Source organism: Brassica oleracea, chromosome C9 (genome assembly GCF_000695525.1).
Source record: "Brassica oleracea var. oleracea cultivar TO1000 chromosome C9, BOL, whole genome shotgun sequence".
Classification (NCBI taxonomy): Eukaryota; Viridiplantae; Streptophyta; class Magnoliopsida; order Brassicales; family Brassicaceae; genus Brassica; species Brassica oleracea.
The window spans coordinates 46,775,759-46,788,121 of record NC_027756.1 but is presented as its reverse complement, the minus strand read 5'-3'; the positions used below and the strand labels follow the sequence as shown (position 1 = coordinate 46,788,121).

Genomic DNA, 12,363 nt, shown 5'->3' with positions numbered 1-12,363 from the left:
ATGCTTAAGCTAAGTGCAATCCGGTTTTAAAGATGGTATGAACAAAGAACTAATAAGCTAATGCAATAAAGTAATGATCTTTCTTTCTCAATATGAATCAAGAGGACTCATGGGACTAGGCATTTGTCTTGGGTGATGTAGATCCAATCTAAGGGTGACAAGCTATCAATCAAACACTTTCCTTATGCCTAGACACTAAGCTAAACAAGCTCTATCTCTAGATGAATGTTCTTTTGGTAAAGCAACTCAAGCATCTAATCTCTTAGGTTGAATGTTACTAAAGCAAACATGGAAAACAAGTCTAATAGCAATCTTAACTCCTTTAGCAACTAATCTCTTAGGTAAAGCAAGCTAAAAGCATTGAAGAAGAGTTGGTTAAGACATTTCATCATACACCTTGTGGGCAGGAAATGCCTAGAGATCTATTTTAGTATGATCAAGACTAAAATAGCATTGAGAACCCTCAACAAGCATGGAAACAAGTAGATCTAACACTAAACACCCTAGATCTTCTCTAATCACCCTTAATCACCCTAGTCCATGAATCCAAGATTAGTCTACTCACTAATAGACATGAATAACCCCAAAACCATGGATGATTCAAGGTTAAACATGATTAAAGAGCAAGATAATCTCACAAACACAAAGAATATAGATGGAAAATGATTCAAGATCCAAATTCTCTTTAAAGAGGTTTATGTGTTGTTAGAGAGAAAAGAAGATTCTCTCAATTTTGAGATCTAAAAAGTATTTATATGGCTTCTAAAACCCTAGTGGGCTCAGTCAACAAATCTGAGAAAGCCCATTAAAACATAGAAATCCGACTAAGCGGGAAATGCCGAGCGGGTACGTGACGTCGCTGCCATACCCCGCTCCAGCTTTGATTGTATTTTTGGATTTTAGCGCGCGACTCCCGTGCCCCGCTGCGTCTCCCCGTGCTGAATCGTCGTCTGAATCTTCAAGTCGTGGCGCAACGTCCAGACCCCGCTGCGCTCGCCCGATCCAGATCATCCTCGTATCACGACGAAATGCCGAGCGGGTTGATGATGTCGCTGCGAGAGGTCGCTCCAGGTTAGAGCGGGTTGCTCACCTCGCTCCAGTAGGTCGCTCCAGCTCCTCTGCTCGCCCAATGATCATTTTCTACTTCTTTTTGAATCACAATGCTCCCAAACATCTCCAATCACTCTATAGCACTCTCCAATATCTAATAAAGACAATGCATGCAATATGAACTCTAAAGATGCCTAATTCCTAATCTATATGATCAAAATGTACAAGATATGAAGGCTAAAAACATGTGAATATGCAAGATATCATTTAGTTGTTATTTTTTAAAAATTTGATGAAACTTTTGTTAATATACAAACAAAAATATGATATGTATTTTAAGTGAGTAGCAAATGATTTTGTCCATAATTATATGTATATTATTTGATTTTGAGTCATGTACAACATCAATATAAATATTTTGAATAAAATTAGAAAAGTAAACTAGAAATATAGAGTCAAGTATTCATATGTTCGGTTATCTTCGGATATTACACGGTCGGGTTCGGATATCAAGTATTCATATCTTCGCGTTTTTCGGGTGGGATACGGATATCGGGTAAAATGCCCACCCCTATCTACAAGGGTGAACCAAGTGTTGAAGAATCGAGCGATCGATTCATTTGTTGATCGCCACAATTCGTAACTTGCCAAAGATTACGATTGAGTATGACCAGCCAGGTAAATATACGTCTTTTGATCCATACTATCTTATGTCACACAGTGGGTCTATTCTCCGTTACTTGATTATAGATAGCGCTTGATCTGAAAGCGTGCTTCTCAACTCCATCATTTATCCAGCATTGGCGCCAGTAATTAACATATAACATTATTACCGCTTGACCGTTAACGTAACTTTCATTTAATTCTCCTTCCTTTTCTAAGTTTTCTTTTACGGTTTTGGACTTAATAGAGTTAAGGAGTAACACATGAGACATTTTTTACAGTATACATTTGAAGAATACTGGTATGTATATATTGTATAACTCCTTTCATAGTTGCCTCATCAGACACGCTCTTGGAACCCAAAGAAAGAAAGAAAAAAATGGTAAAGAAAAGACAAGGACGAAGAGCGAGCATTTTGCTGCTTACTCATATAAAGACTAATTTTCTTGAACCCAAAGATTGGTTTTAGTTTGTGAACCAGACTCGTGTCTCCTGTAAAGACACTGAGAAACAGACGAAGAATGATTGAACATATGGAGAATAGTAACTGAAAGTATCATTCATCGCGTAAATCATTTAACAAAAAGTTGAAAACATAAAAACCAAATGTACCAAAATTTAGTGCTTGTGTTAGATTATAAATACGCTTGCGGATTTCATTATTTTATTTTTGTAGAACATTTTAGTATTATAGAATTATATTTTCTTAAAAAATTAGTCAAGTAGTAGCTTCACTTTTGTTATGAATGTATAGAGAAAGAAAACCATATTGAACCGACAGATAAATGCACACAACTGACAAAATTATTTGGTGGAGTATGGCAGCCAAAATAAAGGTTTTGACTTTTATAATGTGAACTTTGACTGCTGCAAATCTCCCAAAAGACGCCCAAACTTCTCCACCGTCATCGTCAAGCTTAAGCCAACCAACCACATATTTTATTATATTTTGACACATCAACATCTTTTTTATCATCAAAAAGCTACCATCTTTTTTTTTTCTACCATCTTTCTAAAAACAAATTTAACAACAAAAAAAACTACTTTTTCCAAGTGTAACGCCATATTCAGATTTGGATTTGGTAACTGAAACCATCTCCATAAGTTTGTTCAATTAACGAAGCTCTAATTAGTAGTTTAGACCTTTTTTTTTGTAAAGCTTGCGTTTTATTTGACCAAAACATAAATGTTACTACAGTATAAATATACTCGGTCAATAGCTAGTTTAAGTTTTGGAAGAAAACAATAGCTAAGATAACTAAATAATTGGTTGTCTAGTGGTGAAAAGTCTATCTAAGTGACTAGTCTTCAACCCCTTTTGTTTTTTACTGCAGTTTTCACAATGGTTGCTCATTATATGGACTGTACATAACATGAGTAACATGGCAACTATACCTTGTTTTTTTAAATAATCCTGAAAATAACTATAAGGGTTTATTTTGGGACTTATTTGTGGAATAACCATAAAAAATAAAAAAATTAGTTTTTTAATAGGAAGGTAGAAAGAGCTAGGGAGAGAAAAGAGGAAAGGGAATGGAATTGTGGTTATTTAGTGAATTGTAATTTTTGTTGTTGGTCATTTGGCCTAATTTCTCTTTATTTTGTTCTCCACAATAGCTCTTATTTTTTGAAAAATTTGATCAGCGAAAATAGACAAGGGAATTAAGTCGGTTTGTATTTTCTAATTTTCACATTGGGAAAGTAGCAATTTAGTCAACGACAATCTAAAGTCAAGCCTTGTTTATTTCTGACCGCATAACACTCCACGAGGCCGTGCTGCAACTCAACGTCTGGTTTCAGTTTGGAGTCTTTGGACCAATATATAATGTTTCCAATTTTTGAAATTTACATCTCTGTAAAATTAAATGGGGAATTACAAGGAATTCAAGGACTCATACCAATTTCAATGTTTTATTTAGGGATGAATATTTATCAGTCGCACTCAAATGGAAAACGTAACTGTTTTCACTCATTAATAGGCTCATTGATTGAACATAATGAAAAGCTACAAACTGATGATAATAAATAGAGAATCATCAAACTGCGACGTATTCATATCAGCTAGAAATAATTAAACATTATATCCATCATACAAATTCAGGAATTCCATGTGAATAGAGGGCCGACAATATCATAGTCAATCATCATCACAATAGTAAGAAACATAATGGCAATAGTTAGATACGTATTCATATGACATTAGAGTATGATGAAATGCTAATTGATTTTTTACATTTAATGAAAGTGGACATCTTTGTCAACAAAGGAGGTTAGGTTTTTGAAATGGACTGTAACGTAAAATAAATGTGTCACTGACGAAAACTTAACTAAAAGCTGTAGACCCTCTCCATTTTTTCCTTACCTTTATATATCTATTTTATCCTAATATGTTTATTTATATTTTAACAACTTTTTCAAAAATAAATATGTAAAAGTCTTTGTGTAGATTGAATTTGTATAGTACAGTGATCTTAAAGATTGAACTGAAAGTAGTAAAACTATAATAACATCGATATTTTGGAAACGTAAACACTTTAATTTAAGATCTATCCAATTGATTTTTCCAATCAAACAAACTTAGAAGGGACTCTACCCTTCACTAATATTTTATTCAAATAAAATCTTAATAAAGATGCTAATGTAAACTTTGTCTCTCACGCTCTCTTTCATAGTTGACTGTTGATTAATAAGAAAAGGACAATTTATTTTCTTTGCCTAGATACCCCACTCTTGCTATAAAAAGACAGTAGCCTTTCTGGAGAAGAGCCTTTCTTATTTTGTGTGTTAGTGCTTGGAGAGAGAGATAGAAACAGAAAGAAATCGTCATGGCTCATGTAAGTGATCCTTCTTTAATCTTCCATCCTTGTGTTCTTTCTGTCGTCGTTTCTTAACATCCTTAAAGTTTGTTCTCTTTTTCTGTTTGCAAATGGTGTATATTTTCGTCAAGATTCATCTTTATACCTGCCTAATACTGTTTCTTCCTCACGTAAAACATTGTCTCTCTCTCTGTAACTTATAGTGTCCACATATATACGCTAAGTGCCAAACCTGGTCACGTGTTTGGTTCTTGAATCATTATTTCTTGTGGGTTCTTGATTCTTGAATCTTAAATCGATCCCTTGATTCTTGAGTCCTGAATGTATGATTGGGGTTCTTGAGTACCCTTGATTATTATTTATATACTAATTAGAGCATTATATATATTTATGTACTAATAAATAATTAACTGGGTGAAACAAATGGGGGACACAGGGGAGATATGATAATAATTATAGGAAGAAAAGCGGCCAGATTCCTAGATTTGGAGATTGGGAGGACGCAAATGAGATGCCAATAACACAATACTTCGAGAATGCAAGACAAGCTGGTCTGCTTCGTCACCACCATAACTTCACTACTTCTTCTTCTTCCACAGCTACTTCATCATCTTCTTCTTCTTCTGCAGAAGCCTTGAAGCTTGCTTCTCACCATCCCCGTCCACGTCACCTCCATCATTCAAGACAGGTTCATTAAATTAATCACTGTTTTAATTATTCTTAATTATCTCGATAAATGTAATCATCTAAAGTATAACGCGTTGTTTGTGGTAATGACTTGCCGTAGACGGCGGGGACGAAGGAAAAGAGGGGACCACAAAGGCGCGTGCGTGACGTCAGTTCACAGACAGACAAGTATTATGTAGACGTCACCGGAGTGAAACACGACGTGGCTCCGGCTTCGAGGCCACCTAAGCCCGTTGATGAGGATCTCTACAAGATTCCTCCTGAGCTTATCTATTCTTCAAGAAGGGTAAGGCTTAATAGATCCGCATCTCTCACACATATCTTTTAAGAAAATAATCATATTTATAAAATATTATATTTGCTAAGTTGTTTATTTAATAAGAACTTTAGTTTTCTTTATTGTTTTAAATATAAATTTTGTATTGCAGAAGAGAAGGTCTGGCTTTTTAGCATGTTTGGTTCCATGTGCATCTTGAACTAAAAAAGGAAGAATGAAGACAAGGAGAAGTAAAAGTAGGATCATGAATTAAATAATGTAATTTGTATTTTCTTATTTAATTTGATTTAATATACATATATGATATGTTATATATATGTGGCTTGGCAGAAAAAGAGAGAGCATACTCATGGTTTATAGAAAAAGAGGAACAAAGTAATAGCGTAGTTGTCCTTTTGCTCTTGATAAGGGATTATTGATCAGTTTCGTAGTGTGCTCTTGTTACATCGATCTCTACTTTATAAAGTTTTCTCTAGTCGTCACGTCGGTTCTCAACATTCTTTTTGTGTGTGTTTTCCTTTTAAGAGATTTACTGAAAAGTTATATTTTGCATGTTGAATAGCGTTCTATTTGAGTTTACTTCTATTGTTTGCTTAAGTCTCGTTTATATTTGAAACAAGATTTGGTCACTGACAAAAACGGGAGAAATGCAGGAACAATGACCAAACAATCAAGTGAATCAAGTGATATATAATTTTAACAGAAGGAAGAAAGTTGAGATAATCTTAAGTGATATTGGTAATATGTTAATACTATATGGTACAAGCTAATTCGTTTTTGAGTATTCCAACATGGAAACAGTGCTGATAATTAAGAAATTCATGTTTTCAATGCTGCATCCAATAAAAATGGATCCATATTCGATGTAATACTCCATCCGTTCCCGAAAGTAAGATGTTTTAGATTTTTTATTTGTTTCACAAAGATAGATTTTCCATATGTTTAAGGTATTTTTTTATATTTTTAAGAAACATTAAATGAAATATTTGAATTGATTAAATTTTATTGGTGAAAAATTATTGGAAAATGTATAATAAAGTAAAATAAAAATTAAATTATAAACATTTATTGAATTCTTAATAAGTGTGAACATTTTAGAAAATTTTAGTTTCGGAAAAAAGGAGTATGATGTATTCGAATACGATGATAGAATTTTACTTTAAATTATACTGACACATAACTAGGTGTCAATTCTTGGGCTTTAAGTTAGGTAAAAAACGTCCAAAAACAGACTAGTAACATAACGCATCAACCCATTATAATGAAAGTAAACAAAAGTCATTGGCAGATGGCCTAACCAACGCCACTATAAACGTTGTCCATGGAGTCAAATATCACTCATGCCACTTTTGAATTTTGATTCTCCCGTGACCCATTTATATATGAGCATATCCTGTTACTTAATTTGTATATCCAACAGAGCCTGATTCATGTTATGATCATGCAATGTATATTAGGACAAAAAAAGGAAAAAAGGTCATAAAAAGATAATTGACCATTTTTATACCTCTTTTTTTTGTTTTTTGTCAACAGACCATTTTTTATACCTCATTTATCAGAAAAAGTCGTAATGTTGGCGCATTTAGATTTAGACTAACAAATCATAGTTGGCCTCCCATCGTACATCGTTTTCTGGATATCTGATTACACACGGAATAATATACGGTGGATAAGACTCATAGTCATAGTCATTCGAGAGCGTGGTTTTGCTAAAAAGTCTACACATTGTTTTCGATTCTCCATGTTACATCATTACTTTTTGTATAGGAGTCTTCTCTAATTTGTTCTTTTTCCAATTTTAGCCCCACACTAAGTCATTTATTTACCACCGACACCCACAATAAATACATTAACTAGTTAACCCCACCATAATCACTTTTTAACAAGTAATCAGTTATCCTTTGAAACAAAGAAAAAGTAATCAAATTATCTTAATGCTTTTTACATGTTATCCTTTTGTTGCTTTCGGTTCATTGGAGTCCACTCGATTAATGCAGTCAGCTAAATATAGGAGACTATGACCGGCCATATTAGCCGCCCCTTACCGTAACATCCCTAAACTACCCGTTCATATGGCATGTATTTACGGTAATGCCACTAGATCTGTTTGGATTCCATTCATTGAAAATAACAGAGCGTTACTTACAACCCCTGCTTTTGTAATCTTTCTAAACCCTCAAGGTCCTCAATTTACGACCGTGCTACTAACCGGAAACTATATTATATACAACTTTTTTTTCAGGCACTTTTTACTTCTCAGAGAAAACTATATTATATACACCTTTTTTCTAGCTTCGATCAATTTTGTATGTACTAATAGTAAGTTTGCAAAACTATATCTTCTGTATCAACAAGACCTTTCCTTCATTCCCTCTGCGGCGCTTTACCGGTACCGTGTCTCTTAAGCCACTTCAAAATCGCTTCCGCTTTTCTCACTGCACGATCTGATCCTTGCTTCGCAAGCTTTGTAAACGTCCCGTATTGATTCTCCTCTTCGCTCAGCACTTTCAGCCTTCCACTCCTGTCTCTGTTTCTGTCACACATGTTAAAGACGATCACCACAGCGTTCTCGTGAGTCACTGGACAACTCGGTTTCCTCAAGATACTCAACAGATCACTGATAAACCCTAGATCATTCATTTCTTTAACCCCACGGTTGTGCGTAGAAAGCAACGCCAAGAGAGCTAACAACTCAGCCACATTGCTTCCTTCTTTGATCTTGTTTGTCAGTACGGGAATCAAACCGGATGAAACAGCTTTTTCTCTGTTCTCCGATACACTACAGATGTTGAAAACCGCGGAGGCTGCCTCAGTGGTGAATAAACCCCCTTCTCCGATTAATCCTATAAGAGCCTTGAGCGTTTCAGAGTTACCGATGATGAGCCTATTAGACTCAATGGCTGAAAGTGACAGTAAAGTCGCTGCAGAGTTTCTTCGAGTCTCAGCTGTCCCCTGCTTTAAAGACTTTGTAAGCAGTGGGATCACAAGAGGGTTTTTAGCAATTACTGTTTTATTCTTCTCAACGATCGAGAGGTTGAACAGGGTTGTGATAAGATTCTCCTGAAGCTCAAGATTCAAGTCAACAGCAGAGAGAGGAGTGAGCAACCGTTTGATCGAATCAGGGAGTTCAGAGACAAGGAAGGCTCGGACATTGGCGAATCTCTTGGTCTGTCTGCGAAGCTCTTCCGCAGCTTGTGCCTGATCTGCAACAGAGGAGGGAGAGGAAATCCTCTGAAGCAATGAGTCTATTCCATCAGTGAAGAGCTCAGTAACTATCTCTTCAGATGATTTTGGCCGCTCAAATTTGTTAACTAGACACCATTGTGTAATCAACTCATCTACCAAAAGGTTCGGTGTCAAGGATACATGAGAGAGGACTTGGTTGCTTATGGGACATGTTCGTTCACGCTTCAGCCACTCTTTGATATATCTTTTCTCATAAGTCTGAAATGGAAAACAACAGAGCAACAATTAGCACAAACACCAGAATCTTTGTATTTGTATAACCAAAGATGAACACATTTGTATACATAACAATCCATATTGTTATATGATCACACAAAACACTATACGCATACAAACACAATCATGGAGTTTCTTGGCAATGTTAAAGAAGGGGGTGCAGTGCATGCATATGTAAAGTTATATACTTGAAAATAGAAAAAAAATAGTAAAATTAACTTCAAAAGAAAGTGGAAGAACTTCAAACCCGCCCAGAAGCTATGATGACGGGTTCGATCATGATCTTCTTGGAGAGTGTACATTTAAACTCTTTCGGCACATCCACCTTTTCCGGCGACGGAGGAGAAAGGATATCAGTCCCCGGTTCAACTTCTCTCAGACAGTTGATGATTCTATTCGCTTCGTCAATTGCTTTCATCAAGACTCCAGTCTCACCGTGATCTTTGCTTTCTCCTCCGTAAGATAAAATCTCAGTCAGTATCTTCTTAAACTCCCGCTTCAGAGTAACGGCGTCTGCCGCCGTCGTCGTCGTCGAATCCGTCATGTCTGCCGGAGATCGAATTTAGAAGACCTAGAAACTCAAGAATTGGGGAAGTTTCTGTTTGAAGTAGAGATGGAGAGAGAGAAGCAAAGAAGAAAACGATCTTTTTATCAGTTAGCTTTTTCAGTTATGTGTTTGTTTGTTTTTTTTTTTGGTTCTTTTTTCTTATTAATCCCTTTTTGTTTTCATTGCGTACGCCACTTGTCTATATCGCCTGCCACTTCATGCATATTTTAGGTAATTAAATTACATTTAGATTCTTGTGGTGGTTTAGAAAAAAGATCCAGATTTTGCCATTAACTATTTCTTTTGGTTAAAGCAAATTCTTCAATGTATCACATAGAGATCAAAATATCACATTTTTTTCAAACTATTATAAAATAATACTAAAATTTTCTTGAAATAGTATTCATTTTACAAAAAAAAACTAAATAACTCTAACTTATAAACGTTGAACTCTAAAATCTAATCAGAAAAAACTAAATCAAAATATTATAGCAAATAATTTTTATTTTTTTTAGTAAAAGTAATTTTGAAAAAAAAAGAATTATTAGACTTTACATTAAAAAAAAGAATTATTGTGTACTCGTTTTCGGATAAAATGTTGTTTTGGTGCTACTAGAGATAATTTTTCTTAGATAAAGTATGCTATGGTCAACTAATAATTCTTTGGGCATACATACATACAATTCACTGTATCCGCCAACATTCCACCACCTCTTTAGGCACTTTTTCATTCTTAGAGAACCTATACAATTTTGATCAAAAATAAGAGAACCTATACAACTTATCTTTCTATCGTTATATTGACAAATCAAAAATTTGGATCAGTATATTATATGTATCAGTGTATCAAAAAACAACTATTTTTTTTATGTATTAACAAGACCTTATTATGGTGGTTACATCATTTTCCTTGGTGGCGCTTCAACAAGCAACCTAGTCCTTGAGCCACATTAAAATCGTTTCGGCTCCTGTAGCCGCACCTTCTGATCCTTGCGTTACAAGCTACGTAAACGTCCCGTATTTATTCTCCTCTTCCTCTAACACTTTCACTCGACAACTTTATCTGTTTCTGTCACCCGTGTTACTCAAGCAGCACACGCGAGCCCATCGCTAGAGCGACCTCGCAAGTCACTGAACAACTAGGGTTCCGCAGGATACTGAACAGATCATCGATAAACCCTATATCATCAATTTCTTCAAGCGCCCCCCGTTGTGTAAGGCCAACATTGTCAAGACAGATAACAGCATATCCACATATCTTCTTGATTTGATCATATTGGTCAGAGCGGGAATCAAACCTTCTGAAACCGCCTTTTCCCTGGTCTCCGATAGGAAAAAGAGGTGGAAAAGAACATATGTGGCTTCTTTGGTGGCTGAGAGATCACCCTCTTCGACAACACCTATTAGAGCCTTGAGCGTCTCTGAGTTCCTGATGATGATTTTGTTAGAGTCCACGAGTGAAAGTTACGCTAACGTCACTGCAGAGGTTCTTCGTGTCTCATCAGTCCCCTGCTTCAAAGACTTTGTAAGTTGTGGGATCACTAGAGGGTTTTGAGCAACTGCTGTTCTGTTCTGCTCAATACTCGAGATGTAGAGCAATGTCGTGACGATATTCTCCTGAAGCTCGAGATTCGAGTCAACCTCCTCGCCCAAAGAAGAGAGAGGAGTGAGCAACCGAGTGATGGAATCAGGAATCTCAGCTACAAAGAAGGCTCGGACGTTGTTAAATCTCTCGGTCTGGCTGCACAGACCTCCTGCAGCTTCTGCCTGATCTTTAGCTGAGAAGGGAGAGGAAAGCCTATGCAGTGCCTTCTTAACCAATATAATGACCCTAGGCAAAACACAAAATATAGACCATTTTAAAAATATTTTCTATATTTTTTCTTCATTGCATTTTCTTTAACTTGAACGAAAAGAAGCTCTAAGACCTGAAATAAAAAAAAAGTATCAATTCTTTAAAAGATGAAAAAACAATCACATGAAACGTTTTTTCTGGCTTTAGTTGATGCAAAATCATTGATAATTAATTCAAAATTCACACTCTCCAAAATTTCTTTTTCAATGCATAAAATAGATAAACCGTTCAACCTTTCTTGAGACATTGATGATCTCAACTAATTTTTCAACAATTTTAGCTTAGAGAAACTTCTTTCAGCTGATGCAACTGTTACAGGTGTTGTTAGTAAAATCCGGTAAGCAATATCAACATTTGGATAACAACCCATATCTTTTACCAACTCAAGAACCTGAATCGGTGTCATTGCTTCATCAAATAAACTCACCTGCAACATTCTTAACTCAGAGAATACATCATCCAAATCAACTTCTGATAAATCATCATGAGAGAATGTTTTATAAAAATTGGTGCAGTTTTTTTTAATTCAATAACATCAATTGACTTAAGCTTCACCGAATTATATAAAAAAACCAAAAACATTTTCAAATGTTCTCATTTGCTCAAATCTATCATTCAAAGAAGTAATTGCCATATCCACAACAACAAGAAAATAGTTGACTTTAAATTCATCTTCAGATGTTTGAATTACTTCTTCATGATTAGCTTCATCAAACTGCTTTTTTCTAAAACATCGACGTTTTTTGGGGAATATAGCATCAATATCCATCTCATGAGCAAGATCTTTAGCCATGTTAATACTAGAGCTAAATCCATCATTTCTATATTTCTCAAAATAAGACATCACACCTGCTACTTGTTTCATGGCATTATCAATACATATGGTTTTGTCTTGCAATTTCTTACTTACCATGTTAATAGCAAATAAAATGTCATGCCAAATGACAATACCAAGCAAAAACTCAAAATTATCAAGTGCATCAACCAAACTTTCAGTTTCGCTTTT

General features: G+C 35.3%; 2 protein-coding genes and 1 pseudogene across 3 annotated transcripts; 1 reads left to right on the top strand and 2 right to left on the bottom strand.

The window, feature by feature from the left end:
* Positions 1 to 4,440: 4,440 nt before the first annotated feature.
* Positions 4,441 to 6,054, top strand: LOC106315806. 2 transcript variants are annotated; one of them, XM_013753630.1, is made up of 5 exons: positions 4,441 to 4,547; positions 4,966 to 5,080; positions 5,159 to 5,217; positions 5,317 to 5,502; positions 5,645 to 6,054. In XM_013753630.1, the coding sequence occupies exons 1-5, from the start codon at positions 4,539 to 4,541 to the stop codon at positions 5,690 to 5,692; spliced, it is 417 nt and encodes a 138-aa protein (XP_013609084.1). In that variant the 5' UTR covers positions 4,441 to 4,538; the 3' UTR covers positions 5,693 to 6,054. The 2 variants fall into 2 exon arrangements, with proteins under 2 accessions (XP_013609084.1, XP_013609083.1); XM_013753629.1 differs by having other exon boundaries at positions 4,966 to 5,217; positions 5,645 to 5,975.
* Positions 6,055 to 7,648: 1,594 nt separating this feature from the next.
* On the bottom strand, positions 7,649 to 9,615 carry LOC106316234 (putative U-box domain-containing protein 46). The gene is made up of 2 exons (XM_013754105.1): positions 9,203 to 9,615; positions 7,649 to 8,937 (listed from the first exon to the last, which is right to left on the bottom strand). The coding sequence occupies exons 1-2, from the start codon at positions 9,497 to 9,499 to the stop codon at positions 7,858 to 7,860; spliced, it is 1,377 nt and encodes a 458-aa protein (XP_013609559.1). The 5' UTR covers positions 9,500 to 9,615; the 3' UTR covers positions 7,649 to 7,857.
* Positions 9,616 to 10,394: 779 nt separating this feature from the next.
* LOC106315190 overlaps positions 10,395 to 12,363 on the bottom strand; it is a 14,807-nt pseudogene continuing 12,838 nt past the window's right edge.

What these genes read in the sequence shown, in the direction of transcription:
- LOC106316234 (XM_013754105.1), bottom strand. Translation starts at nt 9,499, where the DNA reads ATGACGGATTCGACGACGACGACGGCGGCAGACGCCGTTACTCTGAAG. An exon ending in TCATCATAGCTTCTGGGCGG is followed by an intron (nt 8,938 to 9,202) that starts GTTTGAAGTTCT and finishes TTTCCATTTCAG; the next exon opens with ACTTATGAGAAAAGATATAT.
- LOC106315806 (XM_013753629.1), top strand. An exon ending in ACCTCCATCATTCAAGACAG is followed by an intron (nt 5,218 to 5,316) that starts GTTCATTAAATT and finishes GACTTGCCGTAG; the next exon opens with ACGGCGGGGACGAAGGAAAA. An exon ending in TTATCTATTCTTCAAGAAGG is followed by an intron (nt 5,503 to 5,644) that starts GTAAGGCTTAAT and finishes TTTGTATTGCAG; the next exon opens with AAGAGAAGGTCTGGCTTTTT.